Source organism: Mya arenaria, chromosome 10, assembly GCF_026914265.1.
Source record: "Mya arenaria isolate MELC-2E11 chromosome 10, ASM2691426v1".
In the NCBI taxonomy this organism is placed as follows: domain Eukaryota; kingdom Metazoa; phylum Mollusca; class Bivalvia; order Myida; family Myidae; genus Mya; species Mya arenaria.
In genome coordinates, this window is record NC_069131.1 from 12,139,494 (window position 1) to 12,159,335 (window position 19,842).

Below are 19,842 nucleotides of genomic sequence, written 5' to 3' on the forward strand. Positions count from 1 at the left end.
TCCCTACCTACCCTACCTAGAAATTTTGGCCTTACATGAACACGTTTGGATAGGCCACGACATAAATGATGAGTTGTTTCTGTGGCAGTCGTTAATCAAAGCGCTGATAGCGCTGCGACTGAATCGATAGGGGCGGGGTCAGAGGATCAAAAATTGAATTTGCTTCAGTTTAATTCCAAACCACGCCCACACTTATCCAAACACTCGGCATTCGCGATTTTATTACTCAATTTCTATTATACTCGTTATCAATTAGGCCTAAACAATATGTCTGTTTCGGGTAACCCGACCCTACCTATAAAAATGCACCGACCCTAACTATTTTTTTCCGTTTCTGAGCAAAAAAAATATTCGTTAGCGAATAGAGAGTTACGAAGGGCGGATAAATGCATATTTTAATCAGAATCATTGTTTATATGATAAAACAAAGTCAGGCAATGACAGTAATGTAGGAAAGACTGCCATGTGCAAGAAAACACTCTGAACTTACGACAGATTTTGAAAATAATAATAATAAAAAAAAATCCCTACCTACCCTACCTAGAAATTTTGGCCTTACATGAACACGTTTGGATAGGCCACGACATAAATGATGAGTTGTTTCTGTGGCAGTCGTTAATCAAAGCGCTGATAGCGCTGCATAGACAGGGTTTTATACGGGTTTTCACCAGTATGATTGACGTTCATGTGTGTGTTAATAAGGTGCTGTCATTCCCACGTGGGCTATTACGGGATGTTTTAGGCGGGGAAACTGTGATCATTGAAATCATTGTGTCACGTGATGCGCTTTGAGTGGATAGTTATTCTTTGTTTACGTTTCGCTGTTCATTCCTTTTAGGGCGCAGGGATGCTAATTGAATATTATCTTTATTTAAGTTTAACAAATTAAATGAATGCTTCTTGCTTTGTCAAATCTAGCTCGGTTATTGGAAACATAGCTTGCAATTTATATACTAGTAGTTGAAAACAACCCTGTGCAAAAAAAACGGAGGAAATATTGCATACTTTATTTCATGTTTCATGGTCTAACAATACTACTTCAATATAGTTTTAAAAACATGATTTGGTTAAACAAACTGTCAACACTTTTGCTCACTGGTACAAAAATACATGTAGAAATGGCATAAATTGTAAAACTAATCAAAATATATACAAACAGTTTATGCGTTGATAATAAATACATCAATCATATATTGAGAACAAGTCACCATCTGTACCTATATCACAATTATGAGACCACGATTACAAATCTTATATACATATATGAATCTAGTTCATAAGTGAACAACTGCCATTTAGCAATCAAGTTGATTCCGAACAATAACGCAAATATGACTGCTTTGCTAATGTTACATGTAAATGAGCTCTATCAAATATCACACATTCAGGGTCACGGTTACCTTAACCAAGTATATCTTTCAGCTTGATTTGGATAGCTTGACTGGCCAATACTGCAGTTTAAATACCAGGTAAATGTGGTTTTGCCTGTGTTCCTATAATTTACTTATATCGGCAACTGATGGTGTTTTGTTTTTTGCTGGCAGCCTTTTTTCAAAATCACCACATTGTTAACCTATCATTCATTTCAATATGAATGTGAACAGTAAAATTAATACCTCTGTGACGATACGAATTGTTCGCAATTTGTTTCTTCAGGTAATCGGTGTTGTTTTCATTTGCACAAACTTTGGATTGGAATATATCCATGTTTCTCTTTTATTGCTACCTTTGATTTCTATTTGTATTCAACCTACATCGATTCTGTATTATGTGACTTGTTGAATTCATATTTGTAAATGTGTTTGATATTATTTGACTATGTACTGTGATGGTGTACGTCTAATAAAATTATGTTCTGTTCTGTTCTGTTCAGTTCTTTTATTGCGGACTTCCTTGACTGTGCAATCGTCCATTATAAAATCATCGCCAGGAATTTTGCGAGCTAAATCTTCCATTATCCACAAATATGTATCCCTTTCAAAAGTCATATTATTAAACTCAATTTTCTGTAACTTTTTCAGCTTTTGTCTTACATCATCAGAGAGCTGACCTAGTTCTACAGCTGCTAGCTCCAACTTTCTTAAAGTCGGCATATTTAGTATTGCATTCATAAGCTGATTAGTTAATTTCTTATCCAATCCTTCTACCTTCAAGTCGGATATGTCAGAGTATGTTATGGCTTCTAAAAAAGGCGCATATATCTCATGATTTGAATCTCTAAGACACACTGACTTGACATCAAACAAATTGGTTGCACAAAGAATTCGGTTAATTTTACACCCACATACATCCAAACGTTTGATGACTGAACATCTGGACATGTCAAGTTCACTACGGATCTTGACACAATGCAGTTTGAGTATTTTAATTCCTGGACAATCTGATAAATCTAAAGATTCTTTTATATTTGTCTTGTAAATACTGACCTCCAAAAGCTTTGGACATTCTTGTACAATGATGTTTCTTAAATTAGATGCCCCTGAAATACTTAACGAAGACATGTTCAAGCACTTGGTAAGTTTAATGCGTCCCATTACATTAACGTTTTCCAGGGTAACATCCAAAACGTGATCTTTGTTTTCAAGAAGGAGATGAGGCAAGTCAATATTGGAAAAATATACTTCGCGTAGGTTTTCACACGTCGCAAAGTTTATCTCGCCATTCACTGCAACATTTGTTAGCTTTATACCTTCAATTTTTTTTAACCCTGATTGAATATGCAAATCTGTCTTTTTGGAGGTTAATTTTCCAACGATTGAGCAACTTGACAAGACGTCTGGTCTCACGTGGATTCGGTTACAGTTGGACTTTGTTACCTCAAGTCTCCGCAATCTTCTGGCCATTGACAGATCAATGCCTGTTTCTAAATCAGTGAGTTCTACTATAACAGTGCGTAAATTCAATCCCCCTGAAAAGTCAACCCCATCATTGCATTGGGCATCCATTAAACAAAGAACACGAACTGAGTTTGGTCTCGCAAAGCAAAGTTTCTCTGACACGGTACACCTAATAATGAACAGATGTGTAAGATTTTGCAACTTATCTAACGATTTCGCTTTTAAAACACAGGCGTTGTCAAAAAGCAGATGTTTCAGGGACGAATCATTCCGCCGGAGAACATCGTTGATATCTGTATCACAATTCATCGCGTTGTAAATCGATATAAATTTTCCCATGTTTTCTCTTATTTCACTCCACCTATCGATCGTATGCTCACGTGCCGAAATTGGATCTTGAATTGATCTTCGTTTCCACCAAATGCCTCCTCGTATCCTTTGAGAACGATTTCCTGAATCGATGCGACCATGGCTCTTTTTTTGAAAACATTTTCAACCGTAGCTTCATCCGGAAGGTCCCATACCTTACATGTGGATATCAATATGGATAGTTCACAAGCTCTTTCAAAATGCATTGTGCACAAAAACACGAACGCATCTGAAAGAGTAAATGCCATATCGTTTCTATCAATAGAATCTTCAATTGTGTGTAAGCATTCTTGCCATATCTTTTCGCTGACGGAAGATAAAAAGACCGCACAGAACATTTCCTTCAATGAATCGTGTTCGAAACAGAACAGTTCGTCGTTTTCCACGGCCTTTAGTGGTTCTGATGTCCCAGTCAAAAACCCTATTTTCAGAACAACTTCTTTTTGTTTGTGTGAAAGGTATCTGTGTACGGTTTGGGTATTGATTAATAACTTCTGTCCTTCAATAGCATAAGAGTTAAAGGATAGTTCCCCAAGCGCGGCAATTATCTTCTGACAATCATTGCAGAACCAACAATTGGCTTTACGAAAACATTCTGGTAAACAGGTCTCAAAATCCGGTGAAAGGTTGCAATCGGTGCATTGTGAACGCACAATCATTAGTTTTATGATTTTGCAATACACCTCACTTCTGGACTTTAAAATACTTAACAAATCCGTATTCTCATCATTGTCATGCCAGATGCAAATCAGGTATGAAAGAATGATTGGAACAGAAAACACTCTTTGGCCTCTGAAATGCTGGAACAGTTTTTGTGCTGAACCTTCCAAAAAAGTTAAAGTTTTTATAATTTTTATTTCTTCTGTATCTATAGTTCAGGCACGTTGTGAAATTACTAACGAGACTTTCATTTGCTGCAACACAAAGACCTTCCAAATCAATGATATTAGCTTCATTCTCGTAAACGTTCAACTCTCTCAGTTTCCAGGGCTTTGAAGTAAACAATACCGTGCAGTTTCTTCGAATTTTTCGCGTTTGTGGTAACGCATGGTCTTCTTTGCAAGATGGATCGTGGGACCATTCATCAAGACCATCGACAATTACTAACGTTGTATGATATCGCATTACCTTTTCAAAAAACTCCTCTGAATATACTTCGCTTAGTCTTTCAGTAACCTGAATCGTTATCATTTCTTCTATATAACAAACAGGCCTTTGCAAACTTCTGATATTTACAAGAAACACTACTTCGAAGCGATCTTTCAGATATGACGCGACGGAAAATTGGGTTAAGTCCTGTCGGGTTTCGGCCGCACGTTTCAATTCAAGAAGTGGGCTATCCATTTCATCAACCCCTGTATGAGGCTGTTCCAAACACCAAGACAAAAGGAGAAATTGACAGAAGGAAGATTTGCCATATCCCGATTTTCCACTGATAAATACTTTTTTTGTTTTCGTGGAACTCATTTCGAAAATCTCTTGCAAAGTCTTCAATTTCTCACTTTCCTTTCTCTTTTCCTGGTTTCTGTTGGAAAGTGATATCTTTCGAAATAAACTAGGAATTACATAAAGTTCAAAAAAATGCACCGTCTTTTCTTTTCCGATAGGCGAAAATGGCAGGCTATTGTAGCGTTCGATGCTCAGTTCAACCACGTCAGCTTTAAACATTTAGAAAGAATATATTTGCATCATTAAAACATACAAATGTTCGATGAGATAAGAATTTCATTCATGGGAAAAGTATAGAAGTAATCATCTTAAGAAATTCATGATATATACCTTATGTCTTTGATATAAACATACATACCACAAAATGTACGCAGAAATTCTGTATCATCTGTTTGTCTGTGAATCTCATGACGCATTTGCTGCATCAATCGTTGGGATGTTTCTTCGAGCTGTTCTTGAAAATGTCCTACACTTTTCTGGAAATGTACACGCAGTTCCTGTTTGAAAGCATCAGTGTTATTTTCAAAGGAATCTTCGAGTACTTGCAAACATGTGTGGGTAGTTTGTTCCATCCGCTTCATCTTTTCTTTGTTATCTTGGTTTAAGTCAGTTACCCATCGTGCGACGACGTTTAATTCCTGGTCTTGCTTATCATTAATGTCTCTGATGTGTTTTTCTATATGTACCTGTGAGTAGTGTAGTGTTGTCACATTTAAATATTCCTCATTTTTATTTTTATTTCTAACATACACGTTTGCTTGATCTTCAGAGATGTTATGGAACAAATTTGTTACTGCACTATCAGCATTGTCCATATACGACACATGCGATTGGTATCCGTCAATGGCAGATTTCTCAGAATCTTCCAGACTTAATTCCGTTTTGTCTGGAAAAGCACACGTTAGCTCATCATTATCATACAACATATATTTGTCCCCTGAGTTTGCTGAATGATCAATAGATGATGTTTCTGGGTGATTTGATTCATTCCGCTGAAATTCTTGTGAAAATCTTTTCTTCGGTCTGGCTCCATATTTCTCCCAATCGTCTGTATCTTTGGCTTCATTGGCCATACTTCGCCGCTCTATGTCATAAAGAAAGAAAAAATATACATCCGGAACTCCTCGGCTATTTTCATCGAAAACAATCTCGGATGTATATAGACGGTTTATAATGTTAGAAATCGGGTCTTTTTTAAGTCCGCTGCAAGCGGATCGCGTACTTATTTAATTTAGCAGTTAAACTTAATGACCCAACTCTTGGGAATCTTAATTATGTTTGCAATAATATACTTCACTGACAACCACTTTAAACACAAATCAACAATACAAGTTAAAACACTAAATTTAAATAATGATATGATTCCAAATTTTACGAACTACTTTTGCTGATGTACCGACAAACATCCGAGGTTATTTTTGACAAAAATGGCCGAGGAGCTCTTAATGAAAATATACATTGACATGTAATAATTAGAGGAAATCATGATTTCCATAATTGAATAATGGTTTTAAAGCAATTACGAGTTTTCTTTGCGAATGACTTCTATAAGGAGCCTAATCCAGCGTTATCATTCAATTGTAATGTTTACTTCATACCACTTATTAAGAAGAAATGCATACCGAAAATCATGGTACTTTTTGCAGTATTTGACAGCCAGCCGTGTATGTACAGATATCAAAATATCAAAATTATGTAATAGATACAGTACAACAGACTTGTACAACCGTAAGAAGACACTTTTTAATAGCTCTGTGGGGGTATAGTCATATAAATATATACTATATCACTCCGTACGACTTAAAGTTGAATTTGGCTACCGAAAGACATTTACCCCGTATAGCACTTGGTGAGTTAACTTAAACGACAAAGTAATAAATTTGAATACTGAATACAATAAACAATAATTAAGCCAAAATTGTTGTCAAAGAGCCTTTAAGGTGCGAAGAAAAGATGACCCCTCAGGTATATTATTTTCACCCCCACCCCCCCTCCCGGTCTGAAGATAAGTGTATTACACACAGATGTAGTAGAAATAATGTTAATAGTGGAAGCAGAAATATGAAAAATTATGAAAATTTAAATTCAGTTCCTCTTTGTTGATGTGTTCCATGAAGTCAAGCTATGGTACCAGGTATTCGTATTCATAAAAGAATCGTTTTTACATTGTGAGGCACTATTGTATGTGGGCAGTAGTTATTTTAGTCGAACAATAGACTGATTCAATCTTACAATTGCTGAACAAATACAATACACAGCAGCAATGTTTGCGGTCACGATAATTCAAGTTATCAAAGAGTAATGTTTAAAACTGCATGCTTTTTATTTATCTATTCATAATTCAGCTACAGCAAAAAATATAGTAATATCGCTATTACTATATTAAAAAAGCATATTTAGGGACTATTATCAGGAAAGATATAACTATTGAATGAAAAACATTACGTATTTTCAGTTAATGGCATATAACTTACAATCCAAAAAGGTAAATTGTATGCGACAATGGGTTAGTTTTCAATGTTTAAAAAGGACACGACTACAGTTGGGATGGTTCTCAATATTGTTCTTAATTTCGATCTAAGATGGATGTAGCTTATCGGATTTCCTGATATAAATACCCCGGTAACCTACATATATATTCAATTAAAACATCAAACCAAGTATGACCATAGAATAGAGTTAGTTTAAGATAAAAACTTGCCTTGATCAGTTTTGAACGAGAGTCAACTTTTCACTTGACCAAGTGTCATTAATTAACGGTCAAGGTCATTTTTCAACGTAAAAAAATATCCCTGAAAATGACCCCTGGGGCAATATTCAACGGGGTCAAAATTTAATGTTTACTGGCATTAAGGCAATGTTTGGTTGTTGGTTGCGGTAGTGGATGCGCGATTTGTTGTTGAAAATGAGCTATGAGAATGTTGACTAGCTGGTGATAAATTGTTTGAACAGCTCGTTTAAGCAATGGTTCTTTCGTTTTCCTATCGTTTATACAGCAAGTGCGTTTTATCTAATTTGTGATGAAGAAATTTATAAACCCTAAAAAGTATTAATCTAGGAATATGTATTGGTGCGTAAATAAATGTTTGTAATGCTTTGGGCCATTTATAGACTATTTATATAATACGTCCTGAACATTCCCACAGGCATCTGAACCATTGTTTGTCACTTAAATGTTGTTTAAAACCATTTTGGGTACAAACAATGAGATAAACAACACATCTGAAGATATTTAGTGTCTTTGATATACAAAAAAGAAACAAGGTATGTAACTCAAACTTACCCGATTTCACGATAGAGTCCAGTTTTATGCAAATTTCTCAATCAACATATAAACAATCCATTTCTAAATAAGTGACATGGAAAGAAGAGTCAATTACCTTTAAAATGGTGTGCAATATATTGGTGTAACTATATTGTCTTTAGACTGTACTCTTTTTCGAACAAGATTATTGATGCGTTTTCCCCGCATAAGTAGTATGTCTGTAATGGTTGTACACTTAGTATGTAACCTTCGTTAAATAAAGTTATTATTATTATTATTATTATTATTATTATTATTATTAAGGTAATTAAAATTCTTTTGCCAACATAAAATTGGTGAGCGAGTACTATCGCATCGCATTTTTTTATGAAACGGGCCCCTGGGTTCTAGAAACATTTTTTTCTGCTGGCCTTGTGACATTTATTCATTCCGTATGAATAGTTTTAAAATATATTTTTTATGAAACGGGCCCCTGGGTTCTAGAAACATTTTTTTTTCTGCTGGCTTGGTGACATTAATTCATTCCGGATAAATAGCTTTAAAATGAAGTGTTATATATATAGCAACGGGTATCGATCCAGCAATATTGTCCCGTCTCTAGTAAGGGTGTTATTGATTTACCGGGAAATGAACGATACTAATCAGCTTTCTTACCCGTAACAGCCATGATTTCGTTGTATAAAATTGGAATAATAATCTTCTTAGTAAGTTAATTATCATTGTACGTATATTTCATTATAAATGATGTCATTGCTGACAAAATAAATAAGAACCGAGAAATTTATAACGTACATAGGAGGTAGACTGATTTTCAAGTGTTAGCTAGGTATCTCTGTGGTGAGGGATTTGAAACATGTTTTTCAATCGACTAAACGGACATAAACAAATTCATTTTACTGTTTAAATGCAACATATTTATATATGTTTAACAAAGGATGCCATTTAATGTATCAATTATTCATTTATTTCTGAGATCGATTGCGTTCCAGGGATACACCGTGTAAACATCCAGATATGAGCTGTCAGAGAGTGGTTTGGTATCTGGAAGTTGTTATATTGACTTTGATAACAGGTGGGATGTAAATGTATTCTAGCATGCAATGTAAACCACATAACCATTGCACTCATATAATATTTTTTTTTTTATTTTTTTTTTTTTTATTTTTTTATTTTTTTATTTTTATTTTTTATTATTATTATTATTATTATTAGTAGTATTTTTATTATTATTATTATTATTATTATTATAAGTAGTAGTAGTAGTAGTAGTAGTAGTAGTAGTAGTTGTAGTTGTAGTTGTAGTAGTAGTAGTAGTAGTAGTAGTAGTAGTAGTAGTGGTTGTAGTAACAGCCCTAGCATATTATTATTATTATTATTATTATTATTATTATTATTATTATTATTATTATTATTATTATTATTATTGCTATTATTATTATTATTATTATTGTTATTATTATTTATTACAAGTCTATCTTAGGGCATATAACGTCGAGTGTCCTGCACACTACTGTACAAGCATTTATACCGTGTAGCGGTCTAGTGGTAAAGTTGTCAGTCCGCCTTTCGTCCATTAGGTTGTGGGTTTGAGCAATACAGGTCCTCAGACTTGAGACTGGTACTGGTTTCTACCATGGAACTGGACTCGAGAGTGACTCATATAAACTTACAGCTGTCTTCCAGTCGAGATACAATCAAGTAGTATAGATTAATAATTTGATTAACGATTGGTTTCCGCAGACGTGTGCCGGGCGGGTCAATTTTGCTATTTCCTGCACGAGGATTACTACACCTTTCGGCAAATCTACTGCGAGAGCGGCTGTTGTCGAGACTACGGCGATGATGACGAGATATGCTGCTTCCACTGGTGCGTCTACCATTAAATGTTCTTAATTAGAAATAGTCGAAATGCATCCATGACTATGCATCCCTATTCGAACATCCACCGCAAACAAGCAAATCAGGGAATCGAACTGGACGCGTATTTTTTAGACCGTTTATACAACGGAACAATACCACAGCCGTCCTATCAACACAGTAGTTGTTTCATTACCTGTTTCAAAACGAATAGATTTTTTTGGGCAGGGTTAGTATTCAATACTGGTCTTAATTGGATCTAAGAACGATGTAGCTAATCGGATCGCGTGATATAAATAACGGACCAATACAGTGAATGAAGTCAATGATGTATGACCTTAAGATTGACTTAAGTTGAATATTGAATACCACCCCAGTTTAATGAGTTTATTGATCACGCAACGGTATAAATTGCAATTCAAATTGTAAAACTTACTAAATATCTACTTGAAGTACTTGAAATATTGCCCGAGCAGATTCATTTAATTTACTCGGCGACTTTTAAACATGTTAATACAAATATGAAATCCATGCTGCTAAGGTTAGGTACACAAATTATGTAGAATTGAGTCTGTGCGAAAACAACAACAAAATATTTACTCGTCGAATTGGTGCCGTTTCAAAATTGATTCAGTCTATTTTAGTCGAAAATTTCGCCACTCCCTGGGACTTCGAGCCAACGGGGTTCGACTGCATTTTGAAACTAATAGCTTTATTGATAACAGATTTTTCGAAGTTTGTAAAAGAAAAACAATTCGTTTTGTGACATTCGTATTTAATTGAAATGTTTGATCTTATGATATTTGGTGGAACGCTTGGTGATAAGGTGGCCTGTAAATCCTTTATTGAAACTAGCTCATGGTCGCAGATTTCTGTTGACAGGTCTGTCGGGGTCATCCTGGGGATCGGGTTCGCCTGTGTGGGGTTTATCGCAGTGGTGATATTTCTGGTGATTTGCTGTCAGCAGATGAAGAAGCGGGGTCGCATCGGCTCTGTCGTCCATCCGGCCGGAACTGGTTGTGCCCATGCCACCCCCTACCCACAGAACAATACATTCGTCTATACGTGTGAGTAGACCAAAAGAGCTTTGATACTGCCCAATTTTCAAAAGTTCTTAATCTTACAGGCTGAAATAGCTTTTATTTCTTAGCCAAATTTCTTAGTTAATATGGATTTTACCACGGACCTATAACCCATGGTTTATAGGTCCGTGATTTTACTAAAACAAAATTAGTTCATCGTGATACTCATAAAATAATACCCTTTTACAGTCCAAAATCTCTTAAAACAGTAAATATTGCTCAAATTATACCAAACCAAAACTAGTGACCTTTACTTATCCAGTTACAAGAGACTTCATATATGTCTCCAGACATTGGGACCTGGTGGTATATGCATGGTTTTGGTTTAATTCGACAACATGTATGGCCATTTCCATTAGTCGTTGTTATTGGCAGACGACGCAATTATAAGTTTACAAAATGCCCGAGTTTATTTGATGATTTTGTGATTTTAGCGGATGTAATTTACTGAATAAATAACATAAAAGGACTAAGCCTACCTTTTATGCAATGGTATATATTGGTAGTGGCCACCAAGTCGGATAAGTGGTTTTCCTCCGGGTAACCCGTGTTCCCCCACAAGATCACACTACCGCATAAAATCGTGCCAACGAAAGGGAATAATATAATGTTGTAATAACTTGTTTCACAATAAATAAATTTAAAATGATACTGGTTAAGAAGTTCAAAATCCTAACAAGCATTATTTATTTACAGCGGCGCCGCCGGCCTACCAATATGCCGCGTATCCGCCACAAAACATCTACTCCACACCGGGTAGCGTCGCACCCCCGCCTTACACCGCAGGCACCCAGCCCGCATACGCCCCACCGTCCATGAACAATCCAAATGATATGAGTTCCGGTAACGCGCATGGGGGACCAACGGCACCAACTAACCCAGCATATCCTCCACGATCATATGGTGGTTATGGCACGGGAGAAGGATAGCGTGTTATATCAAAATACATGTTAGAACTGTGAAATCAAACTACTGAAAATCCGTCCAATCTTGACTATAAAGTTTTATACTTCGCAAAAGGAAGTGTGCTTTGTATGTAATTTTTACATTGCCTTAAAGGGCTTTTAGCGAATACCTACCAATATTGCCATGTTTTTAAAAGTTTCCAGATATTTTTCGAATCAAAACTCTTTTAAAAATAGAATATATATTTTTAAACTTATTTTACACTGAAAACTTAATTGTCAACATTATATATTTACAACCAACAGGTCCTTTTAAGCTTCTAGCTTCCAATCAAATTCTTGAAGACTTGCATTTAAATCTATGTTGTCATGTAAACCAATGTTGCTATCAGCCTGAATCACACCCGTTTTTTCCTTTTAAATGACTTGCTCTTTGCTCCAGTTGTATTGAGCGCATGCATTGAAAATAACAGAAGAAATCATACACCCTATGTTTGCAAGATTACCTGGCATTTTTTTTTTGCTTTTTATGCCTTTGTTTTTTTTACGTTACCTCATCTTTGAAGTGTGCATTGGTTTTCTAAGCAATAATCAAATCATTTATATTACATTATATATATTATATTATATTAGTTTGCCTTGAAGCAGTAATGAGGCTATACAAATAATCAGTCAAGTTAGCTGCAGCAATAATTAATCAGGCTACACAAAACTAATGCTGTGGGTTCTTGCAGCATGCTGACAAAGTAGAGGCAAAGTTGTAAATACAAATATAAAGAATTTTTGAAATTATATTGTTGTATTGTTATCATACATACACATGTTGACATTCATGCTGCAACGAAAGCAACGCAATAGATGTAAACCGTTTTTCCTTGTACAATTAATATAATAACAGGGTTTACATGAAAACAAATACGGGTCTGGACTACAATATCATCCAAAATACTCTCAATTTCATCTCATTTAAAACCTGATATCAAAAGAGCAATTACCCAAGTACATGTTTTTCTCTAGAATGCATTGCCTTTGAAATATCGACAGACACATTCCAGAAGAAAATTGGCTTTTAGAAAGAGTAAAAACATAAAAGATTTTTAATCATACTATGGTCTGATGTAGTAAAATGAATTGAGATTGAGATTTTTGTAATATTGAGGCCAGGACTTAAAACTGTCAGGGAACAAGAACATGATTATACCCCAACCACGTGGTGGAATCAACTTGTCCCGTCCATCTGCCTGTCCGTTCGTCGTGATTCTACTTTCTCTATTACTTCTTATGCTTTGAGGTATTGACTTCAAACATGTATGGCACACATATTGACTGTGTTGAGGTGAAGTGCTGTACAAGACATTTTTTGTGCATGCTATTTTTAAGTTATTGCCCTTTGATTATTTGTTATACTCATTTTTTTATATTTCTCTCCATAACAAAATATGTTTTCGAGGTATGGACGTAGACTGTAAAATAGAAACATAAGGACCATTATTATCTTATTCATGCCGTCTCGTCGATCAATCATGTAGCTTTTATCACTCACTACGAGGTGTTATTGACAGGGTATTTATCACATTCAGTGATAGCTCTAGATTGTATTTGTACTTATGTGCTAGCAACAGATGCCCACGTAAGATGCATGCATGTACCTTTTAGAAATAAATGTGGACATATGTTTGAAAAGAGCACATAAAAAGGACAAGAACATATCTTTTGTTGTTTATTCAAGTAGTTGACCAGAATGTTATGACAACAAAAAACATTTACAATATCAACCACAAATGTGCGATATTACACATGTGGTCAATACCGCTTTATTGAACACAATAAGAAATTAACTTTTGTTTGAAATAATGTTAATCTGTAACGAATCAACAACAGAAGAGCACTAGGAATATACATGCACATGCATGCACATATATAACAATGATAAGTAACTGAAAATCCTAATTATTTTGAGTATATTGGGTTTAGGCCAAATTTATACAACTCAATCCTGACTTCAGGATTTATCCTGAACTTCATCATCCTTGGTGATCATCATATGATATTTGTTTACCAAACCTTCAAGGACAACATCTCTCACTCAAAAAACTTTCTTAGGTTCACAGTTGCATTTGTCATACCAGTAAATTCATTTCATGTTAAAAATGCAGTTTTAAAGTATTTGAATTGTGGGGTCATACACATAATTATCATGTTGTGTCTGGTTTTATCTTTGATCAAATGTTAAATATCGATGCTTATCGCTAAAAATCACAATCCCTGCATTACGTTAGTTAAAGGCGACATCATGTTAAGTCATGCCAAATTTAAGACATAAACAAAATTTCCTACGACTTTTGAAGTAAAATGAAAATCACCTGGACCAAAAGGCGCTTCTAATTCTTACTTCTAGTAGCATGTGAAGCACATCAGTGAACTGGAAAACACGTTGGACATTGCTGGTATATGTTAAAACTGTCTGTCCTATGTTCAAAGAATGGAGGACAGAATTGCCCGATGATTTAGTCAGGGTAAAACTGATATGTGTACTATTAACTGTGTATAAAGCCTTTTTATAAATGTCATTTCACTGAATGTTTATATTCCATATCTGTGTGGTGTGCCTACCCGCACAGATCAGCCTAAAATGCGGCTTCCCGATATTTCCTCAAAAGACGCCATTTTGAGGTGATCTGCATCTTTAACAAGCATTGTCAAATCCATTTAAAACTCTGACACTCATAGATATCAGGTCAAGATAATGAATATATGTTAAAATATATTAGTTAAATAAACCACTTTTGTTTTAAAGAAATTAATTGTCTGTTTAAGACGGTACCAAAATTTTACTACAGAACTGCAGCAGTGTAATACACAGTTAAATTTTGTATGTCAATAAAAAAAAGTGTTGAAGTCATATCCTATTATACATTTATATTATATAATAATTTATAATATAATTTAATTTGTATGTTTACTGAAAAATAACCTAGGTAACACGAAAATGTCCTGCGTAGACTTAAAAGATGTCAGACAATATGTCAAGCGTGTCTGATCTGATTTCGGTACATAGAGCGCATATTGACTGAAGTTAAGTTTCAGAAACATAAAGGCCCAATTATAAGAAGTAAAATCACGGATTTTAGCCATTATTTTAAGTCAAACAGAGTTCTTTATTTACAAATTGCCCTAATATTTTTAATTTGTTAATCAAATGATGTTCATTGTACAACAACTTAAACAAATGTTTGACCTATCTATAAACCACACTCACATACTTGTATCATGTTATCAAGAAAGCTATTATATTTTTATTACCACATAACTAATCCTGAGGTAAACTGATCTCGAATATGTCTACACAAATATGTTTAACGGAAAGGGCATGTTTTAAACATAAACATATATGTATTCATGTAGATAATAATGATCAAGAATAACATATAAATACCATATAATTGAATGAAACATATTGACTTGCTAGTCATCATAACATCCCACAGCATGTACAGAAGTGTCCATTGTATGGAAAACATCCATAGTTTCAATACACATAAATAAAAAACATTCTTACTTTGATGCTTACATAGTACCATTGTAAAGAACATGTAAAACGATGCCAAAAAGGTAAACACAATAGTAAGAATCTAAAATGTGTCCAGATAAACACATTTTCAGTTTTGACAAACTTTTCAGAATATCACAATCCGTGAAAACCCAGCCACACTGTGATGTGAGAAAACATGTTTCTTTTCAACACTCTGAATTTTTAAATGCGATTGTGTTGGGGTTTTTTACTGTCAATTAACAATGATACAGTAAAAGAAAGCCAATGTCACACTTCAAAATCAGTGTATTAAAAGACGTGATTTCTCTTGTAACATCAATCTCGCCTGTGACCTTGTTTTCTAAGATTGCATAACATATAATGTATATACAGGTTCATCATGACTGCACACAATATAAATAAATGTAATCATGTTAATGACCAACAATCTGTACAAAAAATGTAAATGGACAATGATTTGATAACCTACCATACAACACATTTACTGCCCCTTTACCCAGCACATAATTATCTTCTTTATACAAAATTACTTATTTTATCCTACACTCAACATTATAAATTATATAAATCATACAATCTCAGCATACAGTCATGTAGATGCACATTTAACCGAGATTTCACCACTTCAAGCCTTTATCACGATAGTCTCACAGCCGCTAAATTGGAATGTGATTTTGCCTGCCTCTGCTGTTCCCGCTCCCTGTTTCGCTTCTGGTTCTCTAATTGCCGCTGTTGTCTGTCCTGTTTCCGTTTCTCCCGGATCACATTGTCAGCCTCCCAGCCTAGCTCGGTATCATTGTCCTCATCCCAAGCATTGTCCTGCTCCTCCCAGCTGGCCAGCTCTGATGACTGCAACAAAAATTCATTTTGTATGAAAAGAACACAAAAATTGGATGCTTGGGCTTGTCGGTTAATCTCAGTTGGCAAAAGTGGTGGGCATTACTTTGTATATCAGTGGCCAATTTAGCACAAGCCCTAAGCCCTTCACTTTTAAAATGCTATCCAGGCTTGGACTAATTCAGAATTTTATACAGCCAGTCTTGTTTAAAATTGTTGATGACAAGCACTAGCGTAAAGAATTCATGTTTGTTTATAAAAAAAAAAGTCTGATTTTTCTGACTAGTCCTGTTATTTGTGTCAGAGTCATAGGTCTTACTGTCAATTAATGGTATCGTATTCAGTCTGTTCATCTTGAACAATATTTGAGTAAGGGCAAAATATTGTAGTTTTGCACACAACAGCCTGTTTCATTTTAAAAACTGACAAGCTAATGAAGCCTTTCATGAGCTATTGAATGCAGTAACATTTGAAAAATAAAATTCAATTTAAAATAATGCTCCTTAACAACAGGGCTGCCCCTCTGAATGTTTTAACAAACTTTTTATCCTACCTAATTTTGCAAACAGAATTTAGTGTCCATGGACTTTTTTCTTGTCCTTGTTTTTGCAATATCCAATCAAAGTGACTCGTACTTCTAATTCAGAAGGCCCAAGCACCAACCACATTATATGGGGAAAAAATATAGACTGTTAAAATGTTAAACATGGCATAATTTAAGCAGTATACCAAACATTTTCTCTTTTAGTGAGGCCTACTTCAAGTTTTATCAAATGAGAAATTCCTACCTGCATTAAAGGAACATCTGTTGACATGGCCAGTTTGCTGGATATTGATCCTGTATTCACACTGTTTTCCTCTCTCTTCTTGATTAATACCTGACAAAGAAGATGCAATGATAAACTGATGCTCCACTAACTCAAACATAATTTTTCAATAATTCAGCAATTTGAATCAAAGAACAGTTTGTGAATGTTGACCATCATATTGCATAAAACACAAAATCTTTAGCGAACTTTACTTCAAAGTGTTATGTTCCGTTTGTTTGCGTTTTCCAGACTGACCCTCATCATATTGTGCCAGGCCTTTTTTTACATGTTTACCTCTTTTTTTATTTGGGTATATCTTTTTATATTTTTTATTGCAGAAATGTATGATTTTATTGAGCACTCTTGATAAGATTGGCAAAGACAAAATGACAACAGTTTCAATTGTGAAAATGATATTCTTACATAACTATACCTAAAAAAAGAATTCTGACCTACTGACCTTCCTTTTATGGGCAAAGAAATCGGAAACATACAAACAAAAACACCAAAGAACATACTCACTGATAGACTAACTCAGATATTTTTATTCATACAATAAATTATACTCTTTTATCAGTAATGGCACCTTTTTCTGCTTTTTATAATCTGGGATCATGTCTTGAAAGTAGTCCGGTTCCGGCATCTCCTCTTGGGATTGTTGCTGTTGCAACAGTTGCCGTTGACGATATTCCTCCACAGACCTCACACGCTCGTTGTACTGCTGCTGTTGCTGGTCATCCCACTGGTCCCAGGCAGTCAAATCTTCTCCACCCTGAGCAAGGAGAGGACATTTTGAAGAGTGGAACCAACAAGGTCTTAAGCCTAGAATCTAAGCTTTCACTACGCACATTTTATAGTAAAACACTGCATCTACAGCATGTATGTGCAAGCAGAAAGGCTTGCCAACGCTCAGATTTGTATCGCACACAGTGATTCATATTTCAAATAAAAATTGAGAAGCATCATCAAGAGCACCACAACGGATCTATTTTTCAAACAGGGGCATTACTTAACAATTATTAAAGGCAGAGTTGTTAATGTGCCTTCCCACATATGTTCACAAGGTCTCTTTTAACGTGTATACCAAATGAAATATGAAAGTCTGAAAATTTTAGCATGACCAAGCTGATGATGACACCATGGCTACTGCAATACCTCAACATACCAGTAACTGTTGAGGTAGTAGTTTTCAGTTTTATTGTATATCTTTATAGTTATAATTATGTTAACTGGATTCACAGCAAGCTTATACTAGTGAGGTTGATAAAAATCTACAAAACATTTCCACATTGCCAATTCAAAACTGACATCCCTGGATAAGGCTAAAATCAGATGTAGAATCATTTCTCACAAAAAACTCACTACCCAACTAACCTGACTAGTTCCATTCAAAGCTGAGTAATTTGCATTCAGGTTTTCTACAGATGGATAATGGTTGGTCAAAGGCAGAATTGTGTCTGACGTCCGCCTTTTACGCCGACACCATAGGCGCTTAAGAGGTGACAGCAGGAGAAAAATGACACTAAAGATTTTCTTGACAACATTCCAAACCACCTTGATCATCTGGAAATACAGACATTTGTAAGTTTGAGATAGCAAAGAAGTCAATTATGCAGTATTAGTTCCACAGAGGTTCCTCTAAATTTTTTACGCTATATATTATCTATTGACAAGAGATAGAGCACAGATTGCACAATCCTGACACAGTTTCTATTCTGTATGTAAAGGTAACTATAAACCAAAAGACAGATATTGCATGATGTAAATCATTTAAATAACATATAATATTTACATTGCATGCGCATTTCTTACTTTTGTATTTTTTTAACAAGAGCATCATATCAATATTTCACAAAGCACTTTTAATTCATCAAAAGTCGACATTTTAAGTGAGAGGTCAGTCATCCGCCATTGAAATTGCTCGATGTGCTTGGAAATCAAAATGGCTAAAAAAAATCTGGAAACAAACCTTGGTAAATTAAGAGGTGAATTTCATTCATATACAATGTATAATGTGGTCATCAGAGTCAACACTTAGGACTCTTCATTGAACTGCATATTTCATTGCGTACAGCTTTGCACACAACATGAATTTAGTAATGTTAATTCGTACTTTAATTTTTTCCGAACACATGTCCAAATGCAACAATTAATTTATTTTGATAGATAACTCTTTTGATTTTGGTTTTTCAAGACATTTTATTAGTCATTTTTATAAATAAAAAAATAATTTCAGTTTAACTGTTCAACATTGTTAATGTCTTTTTTTGGAGAAAGACAAACTGTGTGTTCCACCTCTTGTCAATAAGATTATGTACATATTAACTACCTGCTTTCATTTTGTAAACATGTTAGTCATTCTAAAATGCCGTCCAGGCTTTTTTTTTAATGATGGTTAGCCTGGACTAACCATCATTAAAAAAAAGCCTGGACGGCATTTTAGAATGACTAGTAAACATGTATGCAATGAATCATCAAAACATCTGCATATCGTGAGTAGGATTACGTTACATTGTATTATTGGTCAACAGTGCATATACATTATTTAAATGGTCAAATTTAACTCCCAAATTAGTAAGAATTGAACAAACATAAGTAATAGTTGTGCGTAACCACACGTATATAAAATGGGTGGAGATCGTGTTAAACTTTATTTCAATTTTCGTGTCTTTAAAGGATTGAAACTTTTGTCACTTCTCGGTTATCAAACCGGAATGCTATCACAATTTGTATGTAAATTATTAAAATGCCATACATTGAAATTTGAGCATGCACACTGTTGAAATTCGTCGACAGGTTGGCAAAAAGTTGTTATGATGTAAAATAACGTCGGCTCTCGCGATATTATGCATCTTAGACTGCTTCACTGAAAACTTTCA

The 19,842-nt window shown here is 34.8% G+C and overlaps 3 protein-coding genes across 3 annotated transcripts; 1 reads left to right on the plus strand and 2 right to left on the minus strand.

Moving 5' to 3' along the window:
* Window positions 1-3,184: 3,184 nt before the first annotated feature.
* Window positions 3,185-8,020, minus strand: LOC128204328 (uncharacterized). The gene is made up of 4 exons (XM_052905741.1): window positions 7,939-8,020; window positions 5,014-5,739; window positions 4,335-4,864; window positions 3,185-3,361 (listed from the first exon to the last, which is right to left on the minus strand). The coding sequence occupies exons 2-4, from the start codon at window positions 5,726-5,728 to the stop codon at window positions 3,185-3,187; spliced, it is 1,422 nt and encodes a 473-aa protein (XP_052761701.1). The 5' UTR covers window positions 5,729-5,739; window positions 7,939-8,020.
* A 541-nt stretch (window positions 8,021-8,561) lies between these two features.
* Window positions 8,562-12,354, plus strand: LOC128204189 (uncharacterized). The gene is made up of 5 exons (XM_052905566.1): window positions 8,562-8,624; window positions 8,910-8,992; window positions 9,661-9,787; window positions 10,660-10,844; window positions 11,556-12,354. Exons 2-5 carry the CDS (start codon window positions 8,935-8,937, stop codon window positions 11,786-11,788), a joined length of 603 nt encoding a protein of 200 aa, XP_052761526.1. The 5' UTR covers window positions 8,562-8,624; window positions 8,910-8,934; the 3' UTR covers window positions 11,789-12,354.
* A 1,117-nt stretch (window positions 12,355-13,471) lies between these two features.
* Window positions 13,472-19,796, minus strand: LOC128204231 (receptor-binding cancer antigen expressed on SiSo cells-like). Its single transcript, XM_052905620.1, has 5 exons — window positions 19,719-19,796; window positions 18,338-18,526; window positions 17,550-17,735; window positions 16,943-17,032; window positions 13,472-16,166 (listed from the first exon to the last, which is right to left on the minus strand). The coding sequence occupies exons 2-5, from the start codon at window positions 18,524-18,526 to the stop codon at window positions 15,954-15,956; spliced, it is 678 nt and encodes a 225-aa protein (XP_052761580.1). The 5' UTR covers window positions 19,719-19,796; the 3' UTR covers window positions 13,472-15,953.
* Window positions 19,797-19,842: the final 46 nt, after the last annotated feature.

Bases quoted from the DNA above. Each gene is read 5' to 3' on its own strand.
- LOC128204189 (XM_052905566.1), top strand. From the start codon at position 8,935: ATGAGCTGTCAGAGAGTGGTTTGGTATCTGGAAGTTGTTATATTGACT. The intron at 8,993-9,660 runs GTGGGATGTAAA...TGGTTTCCGCAG, and splicing joins TATATTGACTTTGATAACAG to ACGTGTGCCGGGCGGGTCAA. The intron at 10,845-11,555 runs GTGAGTAGACCA...ATTTATTTACAG, and splicing joins CAATACATTCGTCTATACGT to CGGCGCCGCCGGCCTACCAA.
- LOC128204231 (XM_052905620.1), bottom strand. From the start codon at position 18,526: ATGATCAAGGTGGTTTGGAATGTTGTCAAGAAAATCTTTAGTGTCATT. The intron at 17,736-18,337 runs GTTAGTTGGGTA...CTCCTTGCTCAG, and splicing joins CTTTGAATGGAACTAGTCAG to GGTGGAGAAGATTTGACTGC. The intron at 16,167-16,942 runs GTAGGAATTTCT...TTTTTGTTGCAG, and splicing joins CAGATGTTCCTTTAATGCAG to TCATCAGAGCTGGCCAGCTG.
- LOC128204328 (XM_052905741.1), bottom strand. From the start codon at position 5,728: ATGGCCAATGAAGCCAAAGATACAGACGATTGGGAGAAATATGGAGCC. The intron at 4,865-5,013 runs GTATGTATGTTT...AAATGTTTAAAG, and splicing joins ATTTCTGCGTACATTTTGTG to CTGACGTGGTTGAACTGAGC. The intron at 3,362-4,334 runs GTAATGCGATAT...TCCACATGTAAG, and splicing joins CAGAGGAGTTTTTTGAAAAG to GTATGGGACCTTCCGGATGA.